A 19,841-nucleotide genomic window follows, 5' to 3' on the forward strand; every position below is an offset into this window, starting at 1 on the left:
GTGAAGACGCCAAATATAACGCGACGCAAGTTTGTTGTTGAAATGAGTTATTCACACGACTCAGGTTTGTTGTATAAAGGCCGTTTGGCGAGCCTTACGCGAAGACGTCCTGGAGATGCCGGAATGCCAAGAGGTCGGCGAGGTCGTCGGGGTGTCCAAAGAACTGGTCGCACCACCAGCGCACGAGCTTTTGCCGCGCGACGGGCAACATCCACGAGTGTCTAACGGCAACCGCGTCCAAAAACGACACGGTCAACATCGATGGGTACTGAGCACACAGCTCGACGAGCAGTCGCTCGGGGTCGAGCGTTCTCGCGCTGCGATACGCAGTGATCGTGGCGCCACCGAGCGTCGGGTCGATCTCGTCCGTAACGCGGCGACCAGTGCACGTCCAGTACAAGTGGGCGGCCGCGGCGGCATCCGAAACGTCGTCCGTGGTCTGAAGAAGCCAGCGGTGAAGTCTCCGCCACGGAGCGCGAGGGAAGAGCCGCACGATCGTGAGCGTCGTCACGTATCCAAAGGCGTCGTCGTCGGGGCCCACGCCCGGAAGGCCGAGGCGAGCTACGAGCTGCATGGTTTGGCTTGCGCCGCTGCAAAGCGCGCACACGGCGACGGGCCAGCGAACACCGGGCTCGGCCCGGGCGAGTGCGTGAAGCCCCATGGGCTCTGCCATGTCGAGATGGGCCACGAGGTATGGCGTCCACTCGATGCAGCGCGCAGCAACGAGAGCCTTGATAACGTCCGTCACTTCATCAGCGCAGCGAAAGATGCCAGTGTGCGCGAAGGAAATCATTAGTTTGGTAAAGTCCGGCCCGAGACGCATCGGACGGCGGTCGATGAGCGCCACGACATGCGCGAGAGGCGCCATGAAGACCGCACTCTCAAACGCCTCTCGCGAGCACACGGCGTGTGGGCAGTGGTCCAGCAGATACGTCACGACGTGGGGGTAGCACTTGTTCAGCGCCATGTTGAGCGCCGTGTCCGTGACCGTCGCAGGGTAGTGCTCGTGCAAGAACGCGACAATGTCGAGGTACCCGCAGGAGGCGGCCCGGTCCACTGCGTCGCTTGTCGCGCTGCTCCCGCTCGCATGAAGCCGCTTGACGACTGCCAAGTCGCCGCACACGGTTGCCGCTTCGATCAAGCTGCCAGCGGGCGGAGTGCAGCGGTTCTTCAAGAACCGAACGCTTTGAGGCGCGCGGCGCTTGGTCGCCCACGCGAGTGCGTCCGGTGTCCAGCCACGGGTCGTATACGAGGCGAGCAAGACGTAGAGCTCGCGACTGTTGTGATGGGCAATGCGCTTTGGAAGGTCTGACGACGTGGACGTCATCTCATTGGCTGCTTGCGCGGCGCGGAAGAGGCCCATTCGCTTCGCAAGGGCGTCGCGGGCCATGGCCAAGCTGCCACGAAGGCTTTGGACGGCGCGCGACGGCAGCGCCATGCGAGCTTCGGGGCGTGGCTTGGGCGCGATGGCTTGGACTGGCGAGACGCACGTACGTAGCTCGTCGACGACCTCTCGCTGCTTGAGAAGCAACCGAACGATCGGCACGTGGCCGCTGACAAAGGCGCAGTCGATGGCTTCCGCCGACACCAACGACCGCTCGTAGCGGAGGATGTACGCGACCAGCTGCGCGTTGCCATGAACGATCGCGAGATGGAGCGGGAAGCGCTCGTCCGACGTCGAGTCCACCGGCAAGCAGAGGTCCTCGCTGCGGAGGCGCTCCGTCCAGTTGGGCGACACGTAGTCAAAGAAGAATACGGAACTGGAATCGCCCATGCGGCGGCGCTTGGAGTACATGGCTGCGCGCGCGATCGCTTCTAGAGGTGTCAAACCGTGCTGGTACGAGAAGACGATGGCCGCGAGCGCGGGCTCGACTAGCGGGTGCGCAGCCATTGCTCGACCGCTCTTCCCAGATTGATATTAGAGTGTCTGATTGGTCGTCATTGAAAAATGGACCAATCAGAGGCCGAAAATGCTTCATTGGTCGCTCGAACTTCTATGTATCGAGGGCCATACTTTAAATAAGATACCGGGAGTATTGTTTCAACTCAGCTGAGCCAAGCCTCGGCAGCCCTTGTGAGTGTGCCCTAAAACCTCTAATCTTTATATAAACTTGTATGAATATAGTGCTATGATTTGCGCACGAATTATCGTTTCGCTCAAGCAGCTTCGAGGCCGCGGGTCGACAAGAGTTGGGCTTGGCCACTGCCGTCAAAATGATCGCACCACCAGCGCACGAGCTTGCGTCGGACGTCTCGATGCATCCAGTCGCGGCTGGCGGCAATACAGTCGAGCAAATGCTCATTCAGAAGCTCCGGGTACGAGGCCCGCAGCACCAGAAGCAGCTTGTCGAGGTCGATCCAGAGCGCGTCACCAAACGATGGGACCGTGACGCCACCGTACGTCAGGTCGAACATCTCGGTAGCGCGGCGGCCCGTGCCTACCTTCAGCAAATACGCACCAACCTCGTTGCGCTTGGTGGTTTGCAGGGCGACGTCGTACCACATGTCCGGGTTCCACCACGCGATCTCGGGCAAGAGCCGCATGAGCGAGAGCACGCTCGCGTGGTCGAACGCATCGTCGTACGCAAAGTCGGACGCTCCGTCTTCAAAGCAGCGACGCGCGGTCGTCGGCGAAAAGCTGAGCAGCGCGCAGACGCAGACAGACCAGCGCATTGCGGGCACGGCAGTCACGAGCGACAGCAACTCGTCATCCGCATTCTGTCGGACGACCAGTGCCACCATCGAAGGCGTCCACTCAATGCAATGTGCGACCGCGAGCATTTGCAGCACGTCTAATCGACGCAGCGCAAAGAGTCGGGCGATGACATCTCCCGCCGGGCGAATCGGACGGTGCGCAATGACGCCGGCGACAAGGTCGAGGGATCCGTGCACAAGGCTCGTGGTGACGCTCGCCATCGAGCACACGAGATACGGGCAGCGCGCGAGGAGATATAGCGCGGCGTCGGTGCGGAGGTTGGAGAGAGCTCGCTCGAGCGCTTCGTTCGAGACGGTTTTGGGGCAGTGACGTACAAGGAAGACAACAATCTCGAGGTGGCCGGCGGCAGCGGCTTCGGCGAGCGCGCGTGGTGTGGCACCGACCCCGTCAACGTGCAGGCGCATCGTAAGGCCCAAGTCACCATACTTAGCGGCCATGTCGACGAGATTGGCGACGGTAGGAGTGCCACGACAGCGCTCGTACAAGCACTCGAAGCTGCGCATCTTGTGGGTTTGAATCGCAAGCGTTAGTGCGTCATGGGACCAGCCGTTCTGCGTGTGCGTGGCGAGGAGGGCGTAGAGCGTCGGGTCGTCGTGTCTCACGATGCGCGATGGAAGGTCCCACGACGTCTCGGTTGCAGGCGTTGCAGCGGTTGCATCGATCGGCTCAAAGCACGTGCGCAGCTCGGCGACGCTCGCTCGCTGCAGCAGCAGATACTGCACGATCGCCACATGGCCGTTGACAAACGCGCAGTCGATGGCCTCGGCCGACACCATCGATCGGTGGTAGTCGACAATGTAGGCGACCAGCGGCGCGTGGCCACGAAGGATGGCAAAGTGCAGCGGCAAGCGAAGATCGACGTTTGGCCCTGGTGGCAGGCAGAGGTCGTTGCACCCGTAGTGCACGCTAGAGCCTGGCGCAGCATATACGCTGCCGCGCTTGCGGAAAGATAGAGTGCGCGCGATGGCCTCCCGCGGCGAGCTGCCGTGCTGGTAGGCAACGATGGCCGCCGCCAGGGCAGACGAACTGAACACGGCCATTGCCATGCTTGTCGCTAATTATGCTGGCGTGGGATTGGCGATTAATCCGCGCGTGGTCGCTGTGGATTGGTGCGTTGATTAAAAAGAAGCCAATCAAACGGGCCACAATCCAAGAATGATGGTCTCCTGTGTCTTTTGATACTCACGATCGCCATTTTTGCCGCTGGAATGAGGTTCGAGCTGGTCCATTAACAGTATTGGTCCTGCCTCGATGCAGTGATCTAGTCAGGTCAAAGCTGTGCATGCAAGATTCCCGCAGGGCTCAAGGGGCCGTCCAGCTAGTCCCTTCGTCATGTCTGCTACAAGTACGACGCGCTCCATGCGATCTACGAGTAAAGGATAAATGGCAGAAAATACGATGCTAAATTCCATTGAGCGACGTCAACGGCACCAAAATGGAAACAATGTTGTACAACACGTTGGGTCGATCCTGAGTCTTTCCCACCATCTCGACAGTACCTTGACCGTGTCCGGGCGACGACGCGTAGGCGCCGGTTGCTGCGTCCAGTGCCGTACAATATGTGGTCGCTCGGCCTCGGGGGCGACGTGAGAACACTAGAGTCGACTTGCTGACAAAACTGACCTGCGATCGACCACGAGGTCCGGCATCGCAACGCACGTGCTCGTGGAAGTGGCCAAAGTGCAGCAACGATTCCACGTCACGGAAGCTCGTCAATTGCATTTTGAACTGCACCTCACCTCTTACAGTCGATAGAGAGACCTCGATAGCTATGATGCCAAATATCTGTCATATCGTTTGGACGCTCTAGCTTCACGCCATGGCACAGCCTTTCTACTCGATACATTGATAGTTCGCGTGATCAAACGCTTGAAACCGACAAGATCGCGCTCGTCCATGGGTGGTCGGTACTCGAAAGGCCCGATCCGGAAGGACGCCCGGCCGCTGCTGCCCGCCGCGTGGAACGAGCTTGTGGCGCTCGAGCGATGGCTATCGGTCAACAACGTGCTCTTCGTGACGGACTTGGCGACGCTTCAGGCGTGGATGCCAGCGAAAGACGTTAGCGCGGCCAAGCGGGTGTTTACCTATCCATTCTGCGCCCTGGACCTTCTCGGTGCGTTCGCCCTATTGCAGCACGGCGCGCCGACAACCCGCAAGCTCGAATGTACGGACGCTACGCTCGTCTGCCTCTTGATATTGGGATTGCGAGTAGTTGTCGGTCATTTGCTCAAGAATGGACCCGACTGCAACAAGCCCGAGCTTCTGATTGCCATGGGGTACGTGGTTCGTGGCGTCGCGCGCTTGAAAGGGCTGCCCACCGTGCCAGACGCAACCTTGCAGTTTGTCGCTCGGCGTAAGCACACGCTCGTTACGTCAGCTCATGACGCCCGAAGCGTGCTAGAGGTCTTTGGGGGCGAGACGCAGCTGCCATGGTCTGTTGTTGTCGCCAAGCTCATCGTGCTGCCCGACATCATCTACTTTCTCAGCGACCTCGATATGGTATGCATGATCCTGAGGTGCTTGGCGAACGCATTTTCACAGGTGTCGGTTGACAGCCTCGAGACGCTCATTGGCGAGCAAGCCCACCTCATGCAAGAGCTCGCCAAAGTCGAACATGACCTTGCGGTTCTCGGTACATTTCACAAGTGACGAATCCCCCAACAGTCTTGTAAACTAGGAACCACAACACTACCTGTCCAGCAAATGCCAACGCATCGCCACGGGTGGCTCTTCCACGTGGGCTTAGACCTGTATGCGGCGACTGCCACCGTGGGGCGTCGCACCTCCCAGACGCCGATGCAGATCAACATCGACGAGTGCGCGCGCATGATCTTCAAGCACTTCAACGCCGAGCCGCGGCCTGTTGTCGGCAGCGGTGCCAAGAAGCACGTGGTCGCGCTCGAAGCCAAGCGCAGCTTCCGACACCCTGCAGACTTTGTCGCGTTCCTGGCGACCATTTCGGATGGCACCGTGCAGCTGCCGCTCGCGGAGGCGTCGCCGATCCTGCAGACAATGCCGCGTGACCAGCTCGAGCGCATCTACTGCTCTGACATGATTCGCTGGTTCAAGCACTGGGCGCTCGCCCAGAACCACCGCGGCCACATGGCGTTCGACCAGACGCCGCTCTGGAAGCACGCGGCCAAGATCATCAAGCGCCATGTGCAAAGCTACATGCTTCGCTGGGACGCCCTCCGAGGAAGCGTGCCTTGCGGTCCGAGGCCGAGCTCTCGGCTGCTCATGGACGAAGCCCAGTACAGTGTGCTCGTCAAGATCGACCCGCCGCTCAAGTCGACCATGGTCAAACCGGTCGCTGGCATTGGTGGTCGACTAGACCTCGTGTTCCACGACGAGGCAGAAGGCGCGGACGGCCCGCCGCTCGTGCATCTTCTTGAAGCCGGGTACCCGACGGTCCTGTCGCTCGAGCTCTTTGTGTTTCGAGATGTGAATGGTACACTGGTGTCGATGATTTGTCGGCAACTTGAGCCCTGCGGTAGAGGCAACCGCGACACGGCTCGCGTTCTTAGTGAGTGAATTTCTGAACGACTACAACGTACTCGAAGGCCTCTCGGGGCTGTACGACAAGGCTGTGGGTACGCAAAACGTCTGACGTTCTTCGCTCCACGCGTTTCTAGTCACTGTGATGAACGGCCTCCGCGAGCACAGCGTGGCCGACGCCTACACAATCGGGATCGCCTCCGACAAGTTGTACCTGCAAATTAACTTGTTGTCCCAGCGCAATATTGTTGCGGAAATCGAAGTACGTACATCGTCGCCCAATGACGTTATTGACAGACAGTATGCTCCAGGAGATGTGCCAAGCGCCACTGCGCGACGTCGTCGACAAGCTCCATTGCGAAGTCCAGCTCGGCAACGCATGGAGTGAGATCGTGCAGCACGCCAAGGACATGCGAGCGCTCTTCGAAGCCGCTTGCAGCGACCCCACGTCCAGCGCAAGCGCATCCCTCCTGCGTCTCCTCTTTGACCAGTTTGATCGCAATGGCTCAGGCGCCTTGGAGCTCGACGTACATCCTTCTCCTTCTAGCGCAAATACACTATACACGGGTAGGAGCTCAATGCGCTGCAGCAATCGCGGGGTCTCGGCGTCGTCTACAGCGATGAAGAGTTCCGCGCGCTTCTCGCCGCCAACGGCGAACTCAATGACTCGTCGCCTAACGGGCTCTCGTGGCAGGCCTTCTTAGCCCACTTTACAACCAACGGCGGGGTCTTCGACAGCGTCCAGCAGCTCGGTACGCGTGAAATGTATGTGTTGATGTTACCTCATGCGAGGTAGGGGGTCTCAACACCCTCTTGCACGGATCTATCTCGTGGGTCCTCGCCATCAACCGGCACTGGCTGCTGCACCTCGAAGCCAACGCCGCCACGTCCGTATGGCGCAACCGCTTTCTCAAGTGGAGTCTGCTACTGACGCAGTACCTCACCGACGTGACGGTCGAGCTCTCCTTTCCAAATGCACTGAGCTGTGCGCGGTACCTCTGGCCGTCCGTCAAGACGTGGCCCGTCCTCGAGGCGCCGTATTGGCTCGCCAACCAGCTCTACGATTTAAGCACGCTCTTCTGGCACGCGCATACGGAGCCGCATACAGCCGACGAGGCAGGTTGCTTGAACCTTCTGTGCGCAGCTCGGAGCTCGCTCTCCAAGCTCGGCCACATGCGGTCGTCCAAGCAGCAAGCGGTGGCGTCCGAGACGTTCGAGATGGAGAGCATCCGCAAGTTCTTGGAGGCGTATCCTGCGCTTGAAGCCGCCGTCTGTGGCATCCAGCAGCTCTCGGTCGTGACGCGACCCGCGTCGTTCAAGGTCGAGTTGGACCACTGCGTTGTGGCCAAAGCCAAACCATAGCATTCCTCTTCATGATTGGCTGAAACGACAACGGGTTCGCGTTTGGGATTGGTGGCATGGTAACCTTATGCGCTGTGATTGGTTCGCGCCAAAGATTTGAAATGGAGCGATACGAGTGGCCAAAATGATTTGGATTTGGTTGCATTTGATACGCTGATTGGTGCAGCTCTCATGGGTCTCACATTGCTGTTGCAGTTTTGGAGTTCCCCATGCTTCGCGCTGCATTGACCCGCCGCTGGACCGCGCCCCGCCCCGCGCTGCAAGCTGGTACGTCGTCCGCGCCGGCCAATGCCTCATGCGCGACGGTCTCTAGCTGGCGCCCGAGCCTTTTGCGCACCGCCATCGTCGACGACGGCGACGACGCCGCGGGTGCGCGTGCGCTACGCGCCGAGCCCGACGGGCTACCTGCATCTCGGCGGCCTCCGCACGGCGCTCTTCAACTACCTCTTTGCCAAGGCGTCGGGAGGTGACTTCCTCATGCGCATCGAAGACACGGATCAGGTACGAGACGACTGCGGACTCGGATATGAGTTGCGGGGCCATAGACGCGCAAGGTCGAGGGCTCGGTCGAGGCGCTCACCAAGAGCTTGCACTGGTGCGGCGTCCACGAAGACGAAGGGCCGACGGCCGGCGGTCCGCACGGCCCGTACGTGCAGTCGGAGCGCCTGCACATCTACAAGGCCCACGCCGAGCAGCTGATACACGTACGGATCTCTTGATATTGAGCGTCTCTCGACACCTGGTGCTGGTAGGACGGCCATGCGTATCGCTGCTTTTGCTCGCAGGAGCGTCTCAAGTCGCTGCGCGAGGCCGCGACGCGCGCGGGGTCGGGCACCATGTACGACCGGGCGTGCTTGGGCCTGACGCCAGCGCAAGTCGAGGCCAAGCTCGCAGCTGGCGAGCCCCACACGGTGCGGCTCAAGGTGCCCGAGGGCAAAACGACGCTCAAGGACATGGTGCGCGGCTACGTGCAGTTTGACCACGCCGTCATCGACGACCAGGTGCGTGTCACGATGATTGGTTGTACTGAGTGTGACGAGGCGTGCGTGATCCTCAGGTGCTCATGAAGAGCGACGGGTTCCCGACCTACCACTTGGCCAACGTCATTGACGACTACATGATGCGCATCACGCACGTCATTCGCGGCGAGGAGTGGCTTTCGTCGACGCCCAAGCACGTGCTCTTGTACAAGGCGCTCGGGTACCCCGTACCGCAGGTTCCCAACCACCGACGTCCTTCCTTCGTCACCTCCAGCTCTGTAGTTTGCGCATCTTGGCTTGCTGTTGAACGAAGACCGCTCGAAGCTCTCCAAGCGCCAGGGCGACGTGGCTGTCGAGGACTTTGAGGTTGCTCATTTATAATGTTCTGTCTGGTTGATGCAAATATGAGTAGAAGAAGGGGTTTCTGGCGCCGGGTCTGGTCAACTTTGTGGCGCTCCTCGGGTGGAACCCGGCCGAGGGCAGCACCAAGGAGATCTTCACCATGGAGGAGCTCCAGGCCCACGTACTACTCGAATTTTCCACGGGGGTAGGGTTATCTCATAACCAGCTAGTTTTCGATGGAGCACATCAACAAGAGCGGGTCCGTCGTCAACCTCGAGCGCCTCCGCTGGATCAACTCGCGCCACATTCGCAGCCTCTTCGAGTCCGAGACGCGCGCCGACGTGGTCGCCATGCTGCGCCCGTACCTGAGCTCGCTGCCGTCGCTCGAGCGCTACGAGACCGACTACATTTACGGCGCGCTCTCGCTCATGAAGGTCCGATCCGCTCCGCCTGTAGCTGTATTCAAGTCGAGCGCTAGGAGCGCGTGAGTGCGTTGCCCGAGTTTGCTCCCCTTGTGCACTACTTCTTCGCGGCGCCCGACCTCAGCGCCGACGAGAGCGTTGCGATGCGGGTCAAGTACTTCAAGGACGATACGGGTATTTGAGCTCCGCCTCCAGCGTGTTGACTCAACTGCGGTCGTAGACGACGTCGTGCGCGCGGTCCGGGCACAGCTCTCGGCCCTCGAAGCCTTTGACGCGGTAGAGTCACTTTGGAAATGACTGGAATCACACCTGCGGTAGAAATCGATCATGGACCTGATCAAGGCGGCGGCCAAGGAGCGCAAGCTCGGCGTCAAGGCGTAGGCAACCATACCTTCTGTCGTGTCGTAACTGGTGTGTAGGGTGCTCATGCCGCTGCGCTACTACCTCACGGGCATGGAAGTCGGAGCGAGCCTCGGCGAAACCATCGAGCACCTCGGGAAGGCCGAGACGCTGGCCCGCCTCGCGAATGTCTAAGGCATCACACGACACACGACGACGAGCTGCTTGAGGTTACGCAATACTAGTAGTAGTAGATCTTAGTTGTTGGTCGAGGAGGTATGGCAGTGGCTTCTTTTTTGGTGGCAGGAAAGGACGGCGTCGTCGTCGGCGTCGGCACGAGGTCGATGTTTAGTAGGAGAATTGGTTGCGCGAGGGCTGCAGCCAGTGGGACGACGGGCGCCACGATGGCGTGCTCGGGCTCGCGTCTTGCGTCGATCCGACAAAGAGCGAGTGGAACTGCATGCGCAGCGGCGAGCAAGACGACTCGATCGAGTGGCGGCAAAAGTAGTCGATGGCCGTCGCGCCGCCCACGGCCGTCGGCCACGGAATCGCCATGTTTTTGGTGCGCACGTGGTGGACCTTGACGCTGCGCGTCGCCGGTCGCTGGCGCTTGGCGGTCGGGCGATACACGTCGTCGTCGTCGTCTTCATCGCGGGACGCCTTGCGCTTGATGGCGGGCTTTGGGCCCAGCAATGGCGGCGGGGGCAACGAGCCGCCAGCATCTTCGAGCTCGAGGAGTTGCGCCATGGGGTTGGCCGGCCGGGCCGCGCGGACCCGGCGGCTGTCGTCCTCAGCGTCGCTCATCTCAAAGACGAACATCAACTCGTCGTCGCTGTCGTCGTACGTGTCGTCGTGGTTGCGGCTCATGGCCCCGGAAGTGGACTCGGCTCGGGTCGGTGGCAGGTCGGTCGGGCGCTGGAGGTCGGTCGTCGCGGCTCGGGAATTGCAAGTCTGAGCTTCACCGGCCGTTGCCTTGCCAGTAGGTGCCCCTTTGCAAGATCTTCCCAACTCCGGCGGTTCGGTTAAGTACGCTTTCGATTTCGACATCGAACAACCGTTGTCGTCACGGGCTCGCAAAGGCGAGATATTGTCCTCTATATATACTACGACCGATGCGAATACCCTGCTCGTCGACGTCAACCGAGCTCCGTGGGGGTGCGAAGCCCACCGTTGGATGCGCTGGTTGAAAGGCGAGCAGTGATAAATAATATCAAATGGGCGATATTCTGCGTCTGCGGAGCTCGGGTTCAGGAGACCGAAATGCTAGGACTAGTCGTGATGGAAACCACCGCGGCCAGGTAGAGAAGTCGTCCAGAAGTGGCAGGCGTGACGCGATTTGCAACACAGTCCAACGCCAACGTCGAACCTAATCGGAGCGCACTTTGTATGAGCTGGCAGTCACACTCATCGAGGTGGACCAAGCAGCCAGCCACCTCCCACTGCACCAACCGCCGCATTCTACTCTGGCTCCTCGATAAAGCACATGAGTATACGCCAAGCGCACAAGCAGTGCGTACGACACGCTAGGGCGCCCATTCGAGCGATCACGTAATCGGGTTGATCAGGTATAACGAGCTCAACCTCTGCGTCGGAAGGGAAGTTAGAAGTTAGCGTACCGGCGAGATGGCAAGTACGCAGCAATCTGACTTAGTACCAGGAGCCAGCAGATGCCCACGGATCGATACGAAGGATGCACGAGCTCGAGGCTCATACGACGTGGTCTAGTGGAGCGGTCAGAGATGGGACCGTTAAGTGCTGTTTTGTGTTCCGGCGTTTGGACCAGAATTGCGTTTTGGGTAGGCCCCCTACGTTGGTCGTCCCTTCCAGCTGGCTCAAGGTTTTCTCCCGCAGCAGTGAGATTGGCAGCCGACGTGCATGGCGGCCTTCTACGCGCGCTCGGTGCCGAGCCGCCTCGAGGCCTCGCCCTCGTCGTCGCAAGAGTCGTCCTTCAGCTACCGGTCGCCGTCCTCCGGCAGCTTCTACGTCGATGACACGATGCGTGCGCTGGACAACATGAGCCTCGTGTACAACGGCGAGCGCCACCCCAACTACCCGCGCGGCTCGCACCAGCGCAGCAGCTTTGCCCAGCCGCCGTCGCCCATTCGCACCAGCGACGACACGCCGCCGGCGTTCCCGTCGGACCTAGCGCTGCCGACGCGGTGTCCGCCGCCGCCGCTTATCCCAAAGACGCGTGCACCGTCGTCCAAGACGAAGAAGAATGTGCGCTTTAGCGCGCAGCTCGTGGTCGAGCACGAGACGCCGACGTACTACGAGTCGCCGGAGAAGGCCATGTTCTACCCGGGCGGCGCCAGCTACCGCCTCTTCCACCCGGAAGAGCTGCCATGCCCGATCCTCGCCGAACTCCCGCGCTCGGACGCAGCAACCAAGCATTTGCGAAGCTGCATGCTCTTGTCGGGCGAGCTTGGCGTGAGCATGAAGTGGGGACTCATGCCGTCGACGCGCTACACCATGTGCGAGCTGTACCCGAACGAAATGCTCATCCTCAAGGAGAAGACCAAGATGAAGACCGAGGAGCAGGTCGCGCTCACCGGCGTCTCGGTCGACGTGGTCTCGCCCGTCTCCATGTCGCTCCGCATCGCCCACACACAAAAGGAGATGGTGCGGCTCTCGGTGCGCGAGGGCCAAGAGGCCGTGCTGCAGGAGTGGTACTGGATGCTGCATATCGCGATGGCCATGAAGGTCGACGTCGCCGACCCGGCCGCGTCCCTCAAGAAGAAAAAAGAGACCAAAACCCGCAGCATTTGGGTCGTCCGGGCGCCGGCGATGGACGAGCCGGGGTACCTCCCGCGCGTGACGCACCACGTCGCGTCGGCCCTCGCCGGCGCCGAGATCCAGGTGCTCCATAGCGGCGAGCCCGAGGCCAAGGCGCTCGCTGAGAGCATCAACGAGTGCGTCAACGGCAAGCCTTTGCGCGAAAGCGTCCTCCTTGGCCGGTCGGTCTTTGACCACGACCACTACTACAGCCGCGCGGCGCGGCGCAAGCTCGCGTACGACATCTTTGTATCGCGGGGTCGCATCAAGCGGCTGCTGCTGGTCGTCGAGGACGAGCTGCTGCCGACGATGATTGCCCGCGCCCAGCGCTTCCGCTCCAACGACCAAGGGCTCGGCATGGGCTACACACCGTCGATGCTCAAGGTCTGCAACGGCGTCGAGTTTGCCGTCGACATGAAGACAGGCGACGCGACCATCGTCTCGTGCTTTGCCTAATTTCGAGCAGTAGATTTCATTTTTCAGATTTTTGAAATTTGGTTTCCGAAAGGCCAGGCGGTTTCAGGAGCATGATGGACGGCCCGAGTCTGCGCGAGGACGGGCGTGTCGAGTGCGCGCCGACCAAGCCGCGCCACGCCAAGGCCGCGCGGTCGCACACGGGCGGGCGCATTGGCAACCAGCAGTACAGCGCCGACGCGGACGAGATGGCCGTGCTCCAGGCCGAGAACGCGACGCTGCGCCAGCGCCTCGCCGTACGCCCTGCCATCGAACAGGATGCTGAGCAATCATGTAGGACATGGAGCGTGTTTTGGCCCAAGTCGAGCAAAAGCAGCTGTACTCGACGGAGGATCTGCTGGTGCATGACGCGTGTATGTAGCGCGGACCAAGCGGAAGCGCTCGACGATATCTCCGAGCTGCTCAAGCTGGCCGAGATGGCCAAGACCGAGGCGACGTCGTTCAACCACAACACTGCGCGGGACAAGGTCCTCGCTACCTCTGCGGCTGTGCATGCAATGTCGTACGTAGATGCGCCGAGACATTCAGACGCTGCAGGCCATTTTGAAAAAGGTTTGCAGCCGACAATACCAAGCAAAGTACGCAGCGTGTACGTAGGCCAAGGCCGAGCGCAACGACTTCAAGAAGACGATCAAGCAGACCGAAGAGAAGCTGCGGCTGGAAATGGAGAAGAAGAAGGAGGTAGTGATTATAGACTTGGAGCGAAGCGCAGACTCGGGTGGGCGTAGGAAGGGCTCAAGAGCGAGATCGACCAAGAGATCTTCACCCGCATCATCAAGGTCCGTGCTGCAAGGCTGTGAGGTGGAGGCGCATGTACACGCAGGAGGACCGCGAGAAGTACAGGGCACACGTCGTTGAGCTCCTTGCGCGCATCAAGTCGCTCGAGAAGGAGAAGTACGACGTCTTCCTCTGGGCCAAATCGCACCATGAGATCTACGTCCAAGTACGTAACTTTGGCTTGCAGCGTCGTTGATGGAACATGCAGGAGATGCGCAAGCTGGCGCGCGCCTTCGCCAAGGTCAAGCGCATGTCGGACGAGAGCGTATAATGGACTGTCGCTGCGTGCGATGCCTCATGCGCTACTAGACGTACGAGGCCAAGGCGTTCTACCACGACGTCATCCAGCTCAAGCATGTCGTGCTCTCGGACGCGGCGGGGCTCGAAGACGCGCTGTTGCAGCAACAAGCCAAGGACGACGACACTCGATGCGCAGCATTCGTGCTCGAGAACCACGAGTCCTCGTAGTGCTTACTCGAGCGGGTTATAAATGATGCGTTGCATGCTCTCGCCTTGCTTGGACACTTGGACGACCATCTTGAGGTCCATGATGGCGTCGCCGTCCTTGGACTTGAACGTCGCGCTGAGAAGACCGCAGTTGGCGAGGTTGCTCGGCTTGATGTCGCTCACGTCAATGTGGGGCGTCTAGTCAATGTGGTCAATGCCAAGGCGAAGATGCACGCCGTACAGTAAACTGGAAATGGTTCTCGCCACGCGCATAGTCGGTGGCCTCCGTGCGCCCTAGCTGTGTCATCGAGGTGGTCAAGGAGCTACACGAGCAAGCGCTTGTCATGCAGCCAAGATCGATGGATAAGGATATTGATAATGTGTCGCCGAAGCACCGAGTCGACGAGGTACTGGACCTCCCAGTAGCCTTCGCGCACGGTCTGGCTCACGGCAAAGTCCACTTCGAGGTTGAGCTCGTCCGAGATGTGCGTCGGGTTGGGCGAGATGTCCACGCGCAGCACGTCGACCTTAGGCAGCTGCGTCAGGTGTTCCTCGTCGTCCGTCATCTTGGCATCGCTCATGCTGGCTGCTCGTTGGTGGTTGCGCTGCTTCGAGATTTTGGATACGGAAACCGAAGTCGCTATCGAAGTTCGAAGCAGCATTGATCGGGTGGCATATGCCGTGTCTAGCGTATTGTATTCGGCACATGCCAATCAAAAGCGACGCATTGATTGGTCCCTTGGCGAAATGCCGAATTGAAACAAATCCACAATCCGATTTTACGATGGCAAGCTCCATCGACGCGACCAAGAGCCCGAACGACCCGAAGCACTACCGGCTCCTCACGCTGCCCAACGGCCTCGAGGTGCTGCTCATGCAGAACGTTCCCGGCGCTGACGATGAGGATGACGACGAAGACGACAGCGAGGGCGACAGCGAGGGCGATGAAGGCAGCGACGATGGAAGTGACGAGGACGATGGCAGCGAGGACGATGACGATGACATGGACGATGACGACGAAGACGATGAAATGGGCGATGATGACGTCGACGAAGAGCTCTTGGGCGAAGATGACGAGATGGCCGACGACGGACCCGCGCCCCGCAAGGCCGGCGCCTGCTTGACCGTCGGCGTCGGCAGCTTTGCCGAGCCCGAGCATCTTCCTGGCCTGGCGCATTACCTCGAGCACATGCTCTTCATGGGTTCGTCGACCTTGCTCTCTTCGATGCGACTCATGCATGCCATATAGGCAGCGAAAAGTACCCCGACGAGAACGAGTTTGAAGCATTCCTGAGCGCCCACGGCGGCTACAGCAACGGCGAGACCGACGTCGAGCGCACGAGCTACATGTTCGAGGTCGGGCCCAAGCACCTCGCGCCGGCGCTCGACATGTTTGCGCAGTTCTTCGTGGCGCCGCTCATGAAGGCGGACGGCCTCGACCGCGAGCTCTCGGCGATCGAGTCGGAGTTTGCGCGTGCGAGCCAAGACGATATGATCCGCTACGAGGTTCGATCCCATGACCTCTTGCTCTCTATTTTACATGGAAGGCTGTAGCAAGTGCTGTGCGACTTGGCGCTGCCGTCGCACCCGTTCCATCGGTTCAACTGGGGCAACACCAAGAGTCTCAAGACGCTGCCGAAAGCCAAGAACATCGACGTCCGCGCCGAGATCCTAGCGTTCTACAAGGCGCACTACTCGGCCAACCTCATGAAGCTCGTCGTCTGCGGTGAGGAGCCGTTGGACGAGCTCGAGGCGTACGTCCGCGCGTCGTTCAGCGACGTGCCCAACAACGACCGCGTCGTTGCCAACTACGGTCACCTGCCCATGCCGTTCGAGTCGTCGGCGCTCGTCCAGGTTGTGCCACTCAAGGAATCGCACGTCCTGCACTTGCACTGGCCGTTGCCGCCGCTCGTGGGGCACCACGACCTCAAGCCCGCCGAGTACGTGGCCTCGATCCTCGGCCACGAGAGCGAGGGTTCGATCCTGTATTACGTACGTCTTTTTCGCCATTTTACGAGATATATCCAGTCTTTTACGTGTAGCTCAAGGAGAAGGGGTATGTGTCGTCGATTTCAGCGGGCCTCACCGAGACGCACGGCTACGACTACGGGTCATTTGGCGCAGTCTTTACGCTCGAGATCAAGCTCACGCTCGACGGTCTCGCTGCGTACGAAGACGTCGTCGGCGTCGTCTTCCAGTTTCTCCACATGATGCAGACGAGTTCGCTGCCAGCGTGGATCTTTGAGGAGCAAAAGACCATGGCGCAAGTCAGCTTCCGCTTCCAAGAAGAGCACGACGCGATCGAGCAGTGCGAAGAGCTCGCCGCGCTCATGCAGGTCGATGCTCGATGCCTCAGGCTATGATACCAAATGCCCTTCTAGGACATGTTTCGAATCCCAACGAGCGAGCTGCTGACGTACGAAGTGCCAACTGGCGACTTTGACGAAGCGCGCGTCCGGTCGCTCGTGCTTGACCACCTCACGACAGACCGCCTTCGCATTCTCCTCGCCTCGAGCACCTTTGCGTCCGACGACACGGTATCTCATGATCTCCCGATGGCTGAGCGATGGTTGATGGTGCGCTAGTGGACCGAAGAGCCGTGGTTCCAAGTGCCGTACAAGGCCCAGCCGATCCCGGGCCCGCTCTTGCAGCAGTGGGCCACGCCGTCGACGCACCCGTCGCTGCGGTACCAGGCTGTCAACCCGTTCATTCCGCGCGACGTGTCGCTCATCGATGTGCCCGAAGCCCTGGAGGCGCCGCGCAAGGTGCTTGCGACGTCGAATGCGACTGCATATTACTTTCCCGACACTGTCTTCAAGACGCCCCGGGCGTTTGTGATGCTGCACTTTTCGCTGCCGGCGATGGCAAGTCGCCCAGACGCGATCGTGCTCGGCGACGTGTACCTGCGCCTGGTCAAGGATGCGCTCAACGCGTACGCCTACTTTGCGCACGAAGCCCAGCTCTCGTACGTGCTGCACGTCAAGGACGCAAGCGGCTTTGAGCTGCAGATCGGCGGCTTCCACGACAAGCTGCTCGAGCTCGTCCATGTGGTCACCAAGACACTCGCGACCTTCACGACTACAACCGGCGAGATGCTCCGTGAAGCGCGCTTCCGCGTTCTCAAGGAAGACCTGCTGCGATTGTACAAGAATGCCCTCTTCAAGCCCTCGGCCAAGGCCAAGTACATGCGCCTGCAGCTGCTTGAGGCCTCGGCCGTGCCGCTCCCGACGCTCATTGCTGCGCTTGAAGCACTCACGTACGAGTCGCTGGTCGCTTTTGGGGTCACGTCCAAGGCCCTCTGGGCGGGCGGCCACATGACTGCGTTCGTCCACGGCAACATCACGCAAGCCAACGCGATCGCAATGGCGTCGACGGTCGCAGGCTACTTTTCCTTTGGGAGTGCGGCGCCGCGCCCGCCGAAAGCCATCCACTCGCTGCCAGCCAGCGGCCTGGTGCTCCACGAAGAGAGTGAGAACAGTGAAGAGGTCAACTCGATCGTTGAAGTGTACTACCAGTTTGGCAACGAGACGGTCGCGACGCTGGGCATGGCCGACCTCCTCGAGCAAATGATGCAAGAGCCGCTCTTTGACACGCTGCGCACCAAGCAGCAGCTCGGGTACGAAGTCTCGTGCACGGTGCGCGTGACGCATGGCATCCTCGGCTTTGGGCTCAAGGTCGTCTCGGCCTCGACGCCGACAAGTGCGATCGCGGCCGCCATGGACACCTTTGTGACCAGCTTTGCAACGACGCTCGAGACGATGGACGAAGCCACGTTCGACGACCACGTGCAGTCGCAGATCCAGGCGCGCGAAGAACCCGACGTACACCTCTTTGCAGCCACGACGCGCCATTGGACCGAGATCCAGTCGCAGCGCTTGGCCTTCGACATTGACGCGCAGCTCGTCACGTGGCTCAAGTCGCCTGGCTGCTCGCGCGACGCGGTGCGCGCACAGTACGCGCGCTGGTTCCAAAAGCCGCAGCTCCGCGTGTTGGTTGTCGGTCAAAAGAGCTCGTCGACGCTCGAAGGCCGTGAAACGCCGCCGACGGCCGACGCGCTTTGCAGCAATGACGCTGTCCACGCGCAGAAGGCTCGTCTCCCGTGCTTTCCCGAGCGCCACACGATCCCGGCGGTGTAGAGGGCGCCACGTCATGGGTTTTATTTTCGGCATAACGCGAAAACAACTTGGTACCATCGTCGACACGTGCAATTTTAAACAGACTCGTGTTGACATTCGAGACACATACGTGTCGACGCAGCAGCCCCACCTCATGGCCACGCTGTGCCGAGCTTGGGTCGTGGTTCTTGAATGTGGCATGTGCCACTTTTAAGACACGGTTCAATTGCAGAGATATGACGTGGCAGCCTCGTGTGCATAATTATTAATGTGTGTCGTCGTCGTCTACGTGGCCGACGTCGTCGTCGTCCAGCATGCCAATGTGGCTCGACTCGGTGTAGGCCCCGAAAAAGTCAGAGATGCCTTCGGTCTCGTCCAGGTTGAAGCAAAAGTCGGGGTCCGCCTTGAGCGGCGCGAGCTTGAAGAGCCCGTTGGTGTCCTCGTGCGCTTCCAACGGCAGCTCCTCCTTGACGATCGTCTCCGACTGCGCCTGGCTTACTAAATAGACGTCGACGGGCCCTTCGTTGGCCTTGAGGAAGATCTGAAACCTCCGCGAGCCCGGCGGCATGCCCTCGTCCGGGTCCGGCACTTCGAGCGTCGTGCCCGGCGGCGCCTTGATGGCCATGATGCTCTGGTCGGCGAGTGACTCGAGCGACCGAATGTCCTGATGCGAAATGAAACAGCGCGCGGCGTCAGGCGATGCGGACGACGATGGCGACCGACTGCCGTCGCTCTGCTCGTCGTGCAACTGCTTGACGCTCAGCGTCATGTGCCGTATGAAGTGCTCAATGAGCTTCTCCTCTTCGACAAGCTTGGACACGTCGTCTTTCATCTTCTCCACGTCGCTCGTCAACGTGGCCGACGAGGCAAAGAGCGCGTTGCTGCTGCTACTGTCGTCGCCGTCGTCGTCTGCAAACCCGACGCCGTGCACCGACGCCCGCGCCTGGCGCACGCCCGCACCGCCTTTCCAGTGAATGTTGTTCTTGCTCGTCTTCTCGATGAGCCCAATGCCCTCGAGCACGTTTGTGATGTCGTAAATTCGCCGCTTTTGGACGCCCAGCGACAGCGCCGCCTGGTTCAAGTCGAGGTTGCCGTCGGCCGCCGACTGGATGAGAGACACAAACTTCTTCGTAAGCAGGCCCAACGAGCTGTCGTAGCGCGTGCCCGGCGAGCTCAGGTTCTTGCTGCTGCTTGACGCGCTTCCGGGCTCTGTCTTGGTCTTGGGCAGCAGCGCCGGGTCCATCGAAAGCGGTTGTGGCATGTTGCGCTTCAAGTACGAGTTCATCGGGTTGAGCGGCATGTACGACATGCCCATCGGGAGGCCCATGTACATGGGCGCGCCGGTCGCATTCAACGTCGTGTTGGCCTGCGTGCTGTGCTTTGGCGTCTTCGCCTCGGTCTTGGGCGTCGCTGCGGGCGTGCTCAGCGCCGATGCAGCCTTGGCCTTGCCGGCGGCCGATGCGGAAGCGGTCCCATGCGACGCTCCACGCGCCCGCTTGGACGGAGGAGGTGGCGTGTCCATGGCGGCAATCTCGGAGCGTCGGCGCGGCCACCCTCAATTTCACGTCAAGCTCATTCGTTTGGCCGGATACATCTTTTT

General features: G+C 60.5%; 10 protein-coding genes across 10 annotated transcripts; 5 read left to right on the forward strand and 5 right to left on the reverse strand.

Moving 5' to 3' along the window:
• Nucleotides 1-94: 94 nt before the first annotated feature.
• SDRG_15669 (hypothetical protein) lies at nucleotides 95-1,891 on the reverse strand (the record flags this gene model as incomplete). Its single annotated transcript, XM_008621848.1, has 1 exon — nucleotides 95-1,891. One exon carries the CDS (start codon nucleotides 1,889-1,891, stop codon nucleotides 95-97), a length of 1,797 nt encoding a protein of 598 aa, XP_008620070.1.
• Nucleotides 1,892-2,095: 204 nt separating this feature from the next.
• On the reverse strand, nucleotides 2,096-3,785 carry SDRG_15670 (hypothetical protein). The gene has a single exon (XM_008621849.1). It carries the CDS (start codon nucleotides 3,760-3,762, stop codon nucleotides 2,158-2,160), a length of 1,605 nt encoding a protein of 534 aa, XP_008620071.1. The 5' UTR covers nucleotides 3,763-3,785; the 3' UTR covers nucleotides 2,096-2,157.
• An 827-nt stretch (nucleotides 3,786-4,612) lies between these two features.
• On the forward strand, nucleotides 4,613-7,618 carry SDRG_15671 (hypothetical protein; the record flags this gene model as incomplete). Its single annotated transcript, XM_008621850.1, has 10 exons — nucleotides 4,613-4,880; nucleotides 4,929-5,069; nucleotides 5,118-5,215; nucleotides 5,258-5,348; nucleotides 5,394-6,164; nucleotides 6,211-6,306; nucleotides 6,349-6,473; nucleotides 6,523-6,738; nucleotides 6,783-6,963; nucleotides 7,008-7,618. The coding sequence occupies 10 exons, from the start codon at nucleotides 4,613-4,615 to the stop codon at nucleotides 7,571-7,573; spliced, it is 2,553 nt and encodes an 850-aa protein (XP_008620072.1). The 3' UTR covers nucleotides 7,574-7,618.
• A 145-nt stretch (nucleotides 7,619-7,763) lies between these two features.
• Nucleotides 7,764-9,946, forward strand: SDRG_15672 (glutamyl-tRNA synthetase). Its single transcript, XM_008621851.1, has 12 exons — nucleotides 7,764-7,840; nucleotides 7,887-8,074; nucleotides 8,119-8,277; nucleotides 8,326-8,574; nucleotides 8,631-8,789; nucleotides 8,836-8,919; nucleotides 8,966-9,076; nucleotides 9,126-9,329; nucleotides 9,374-9,491; nucleotides 9,538-9,593; nucleotides 9,636-9,694; nucleotides 9,737-9,946. Exons 1-12 carry the CDS (start codon nucleotides 7,783-7,785, stop codon nucleotides 9,849-9,851), a joined length of 1,560 nt encoding a protein of 519 aa, XP_008620073.1. The 5' UTR covers nucleotides 7,764-7,782; the 3' UTR covers nucleotides 9,852-9,946.
• Nucleotides 9,853-10,651, reverse strand: SDRG_15673 (hypothetical protein). The gene has a single exon (XM_008621852.1). It carries the CDS (start codon nucleotides 10,521-10,523, stop codon nucleotides 10,005-10,007), a length of 519 nt encoding a protein of 172 aa, XP_008620074.1. The 5' UTR covers nucleotides 10,524-10,651; the 3' UTR covers nucleotides 9,853-10,004.
• Nucleotides 10,652-11,531: 880 nt separating this feature from the next.
• On the forward strand, nucleotides 11,532-12,884 carry SDRG_15674 (hypothetical protein; the record flags this gene model as incomplete). Its single annotated transcript, XM_008621853.1, has 1 exon — nucleotides 11,532-12,884. One exon carries the CDS (start codon nucleotides 11,532-11,534, stop codon nucleotides 12,882-12,884), a length of 1,353 nt encoding a protein of 450 aa, XP_008620075.1.
• A 71-nt stretch (nucleotides 12,885-12,955) lies between these two features.
• On the forward strand, nucleotides 12,956-14,147 carry SDRG_15675 (hypothetical protein; the record flags this gene model as incomplete). The annotated part of the gene is made up of 9 exons (XM_008621854.1): nucleotides 12,956-13,138; nucleotides 13,180-13,220; nucleotides 13,264-13,369; nucleotides 13,413-13,454; nucleotides 13,500-13,583; nucleotides 13,631-13,681; nucleotides 13,726-13,845; nucleotides 13,888-13,944; nucleotides 13,989-14,147. The coding sequence occupies 9 exons, from the start codon at nucleotides 12,956-12,958 to the stop codon at nucleotides 14,145-14,147; spliced, it is 843 nt and encodes a 280-aa protein (XP_008620076.1).
• A 3-nt stretch (nucleotides 14,148-14,150) lies between these two features.
• Nucleotides 14,151-14,707, reverse strand: SDRG_15676 (hypothetical protein; the record flags this gene model as incomplete). The annotated part of the gene is made up of 3 exons (XM_008621855.1): nucleotides 14,151-14,324; nucleotides 14,368-14,426; nucleotides 14,500-14,707. The coding sequence occupies 3 exons, from the start codon at nucleotides 14,705-14,707 to the stop codon at nucleotides 14,151-14,153; spliced, it is 441 nt and encodes a 146-aa protein (XP_008620077.1).
• Nucleotides 14,708-14,898: 191 nt separating this feature from the next.
• Nucleotides 14,899-18,331, forward strand: SDRG_15677 (hypothetical protein). Its single transcript, XM_008621856.1, has 6 exons — nucleotides 14,899-15,328; nucleotides 15,376-15,632; nucleotides 15,681-16,118; nucleotides 16,169-16,462; nucleotides 16,508-16,663; nucleotides 16,712-18,331. Exons 1-6 carry the CDS (start codon nucleotides 14,911-14,913, stop codon nucleotides 18,260-18,262), a joined length of 3,114 nt encoding a protein of 1,037 aa, XP_008620078.1. The 5' UTR covers nucleotides 14,899-14,910; the 3' UTR covers nucleotides 18,263-18,331.
• A 136-nt stretch (nucleotides 18,332-18,467) lies between these two features.
• SDRG_15678 (hypothetical protein) lies at nucleotides 18,468-19,827 on the reverse strand. Its single transcript, XM_008621857.1, has one exon. It carries the CDS (start codon nucleotides 19,761-19,763, stop codon nucleotides 18,507-18,509), a length of 1,257 nt encoding a protein of 418 aa, XP_008620079.1. The 5' UTR covers nucleotides 19,764-19,827; the 3' UTR covers nucleotides 18,468-18,506.
• Between the last annotated feature and the right edge of the window lie 14 nt (nucleotides 19,828-19,841).

This window comes from Saprolegnia diclina (genome assembly GCF_000281045.1).
Source record: "Saprolegnia diclina VS20 unplaced genomic scaffold supercont1.98, whole genome shotgun sequence".
NCBI lineage: Eukaryota > Oomycota > Saprolegniomycetes > Saprolegniales > Saprolegniaceae > Saprolegnia > Saprolegnia diclina.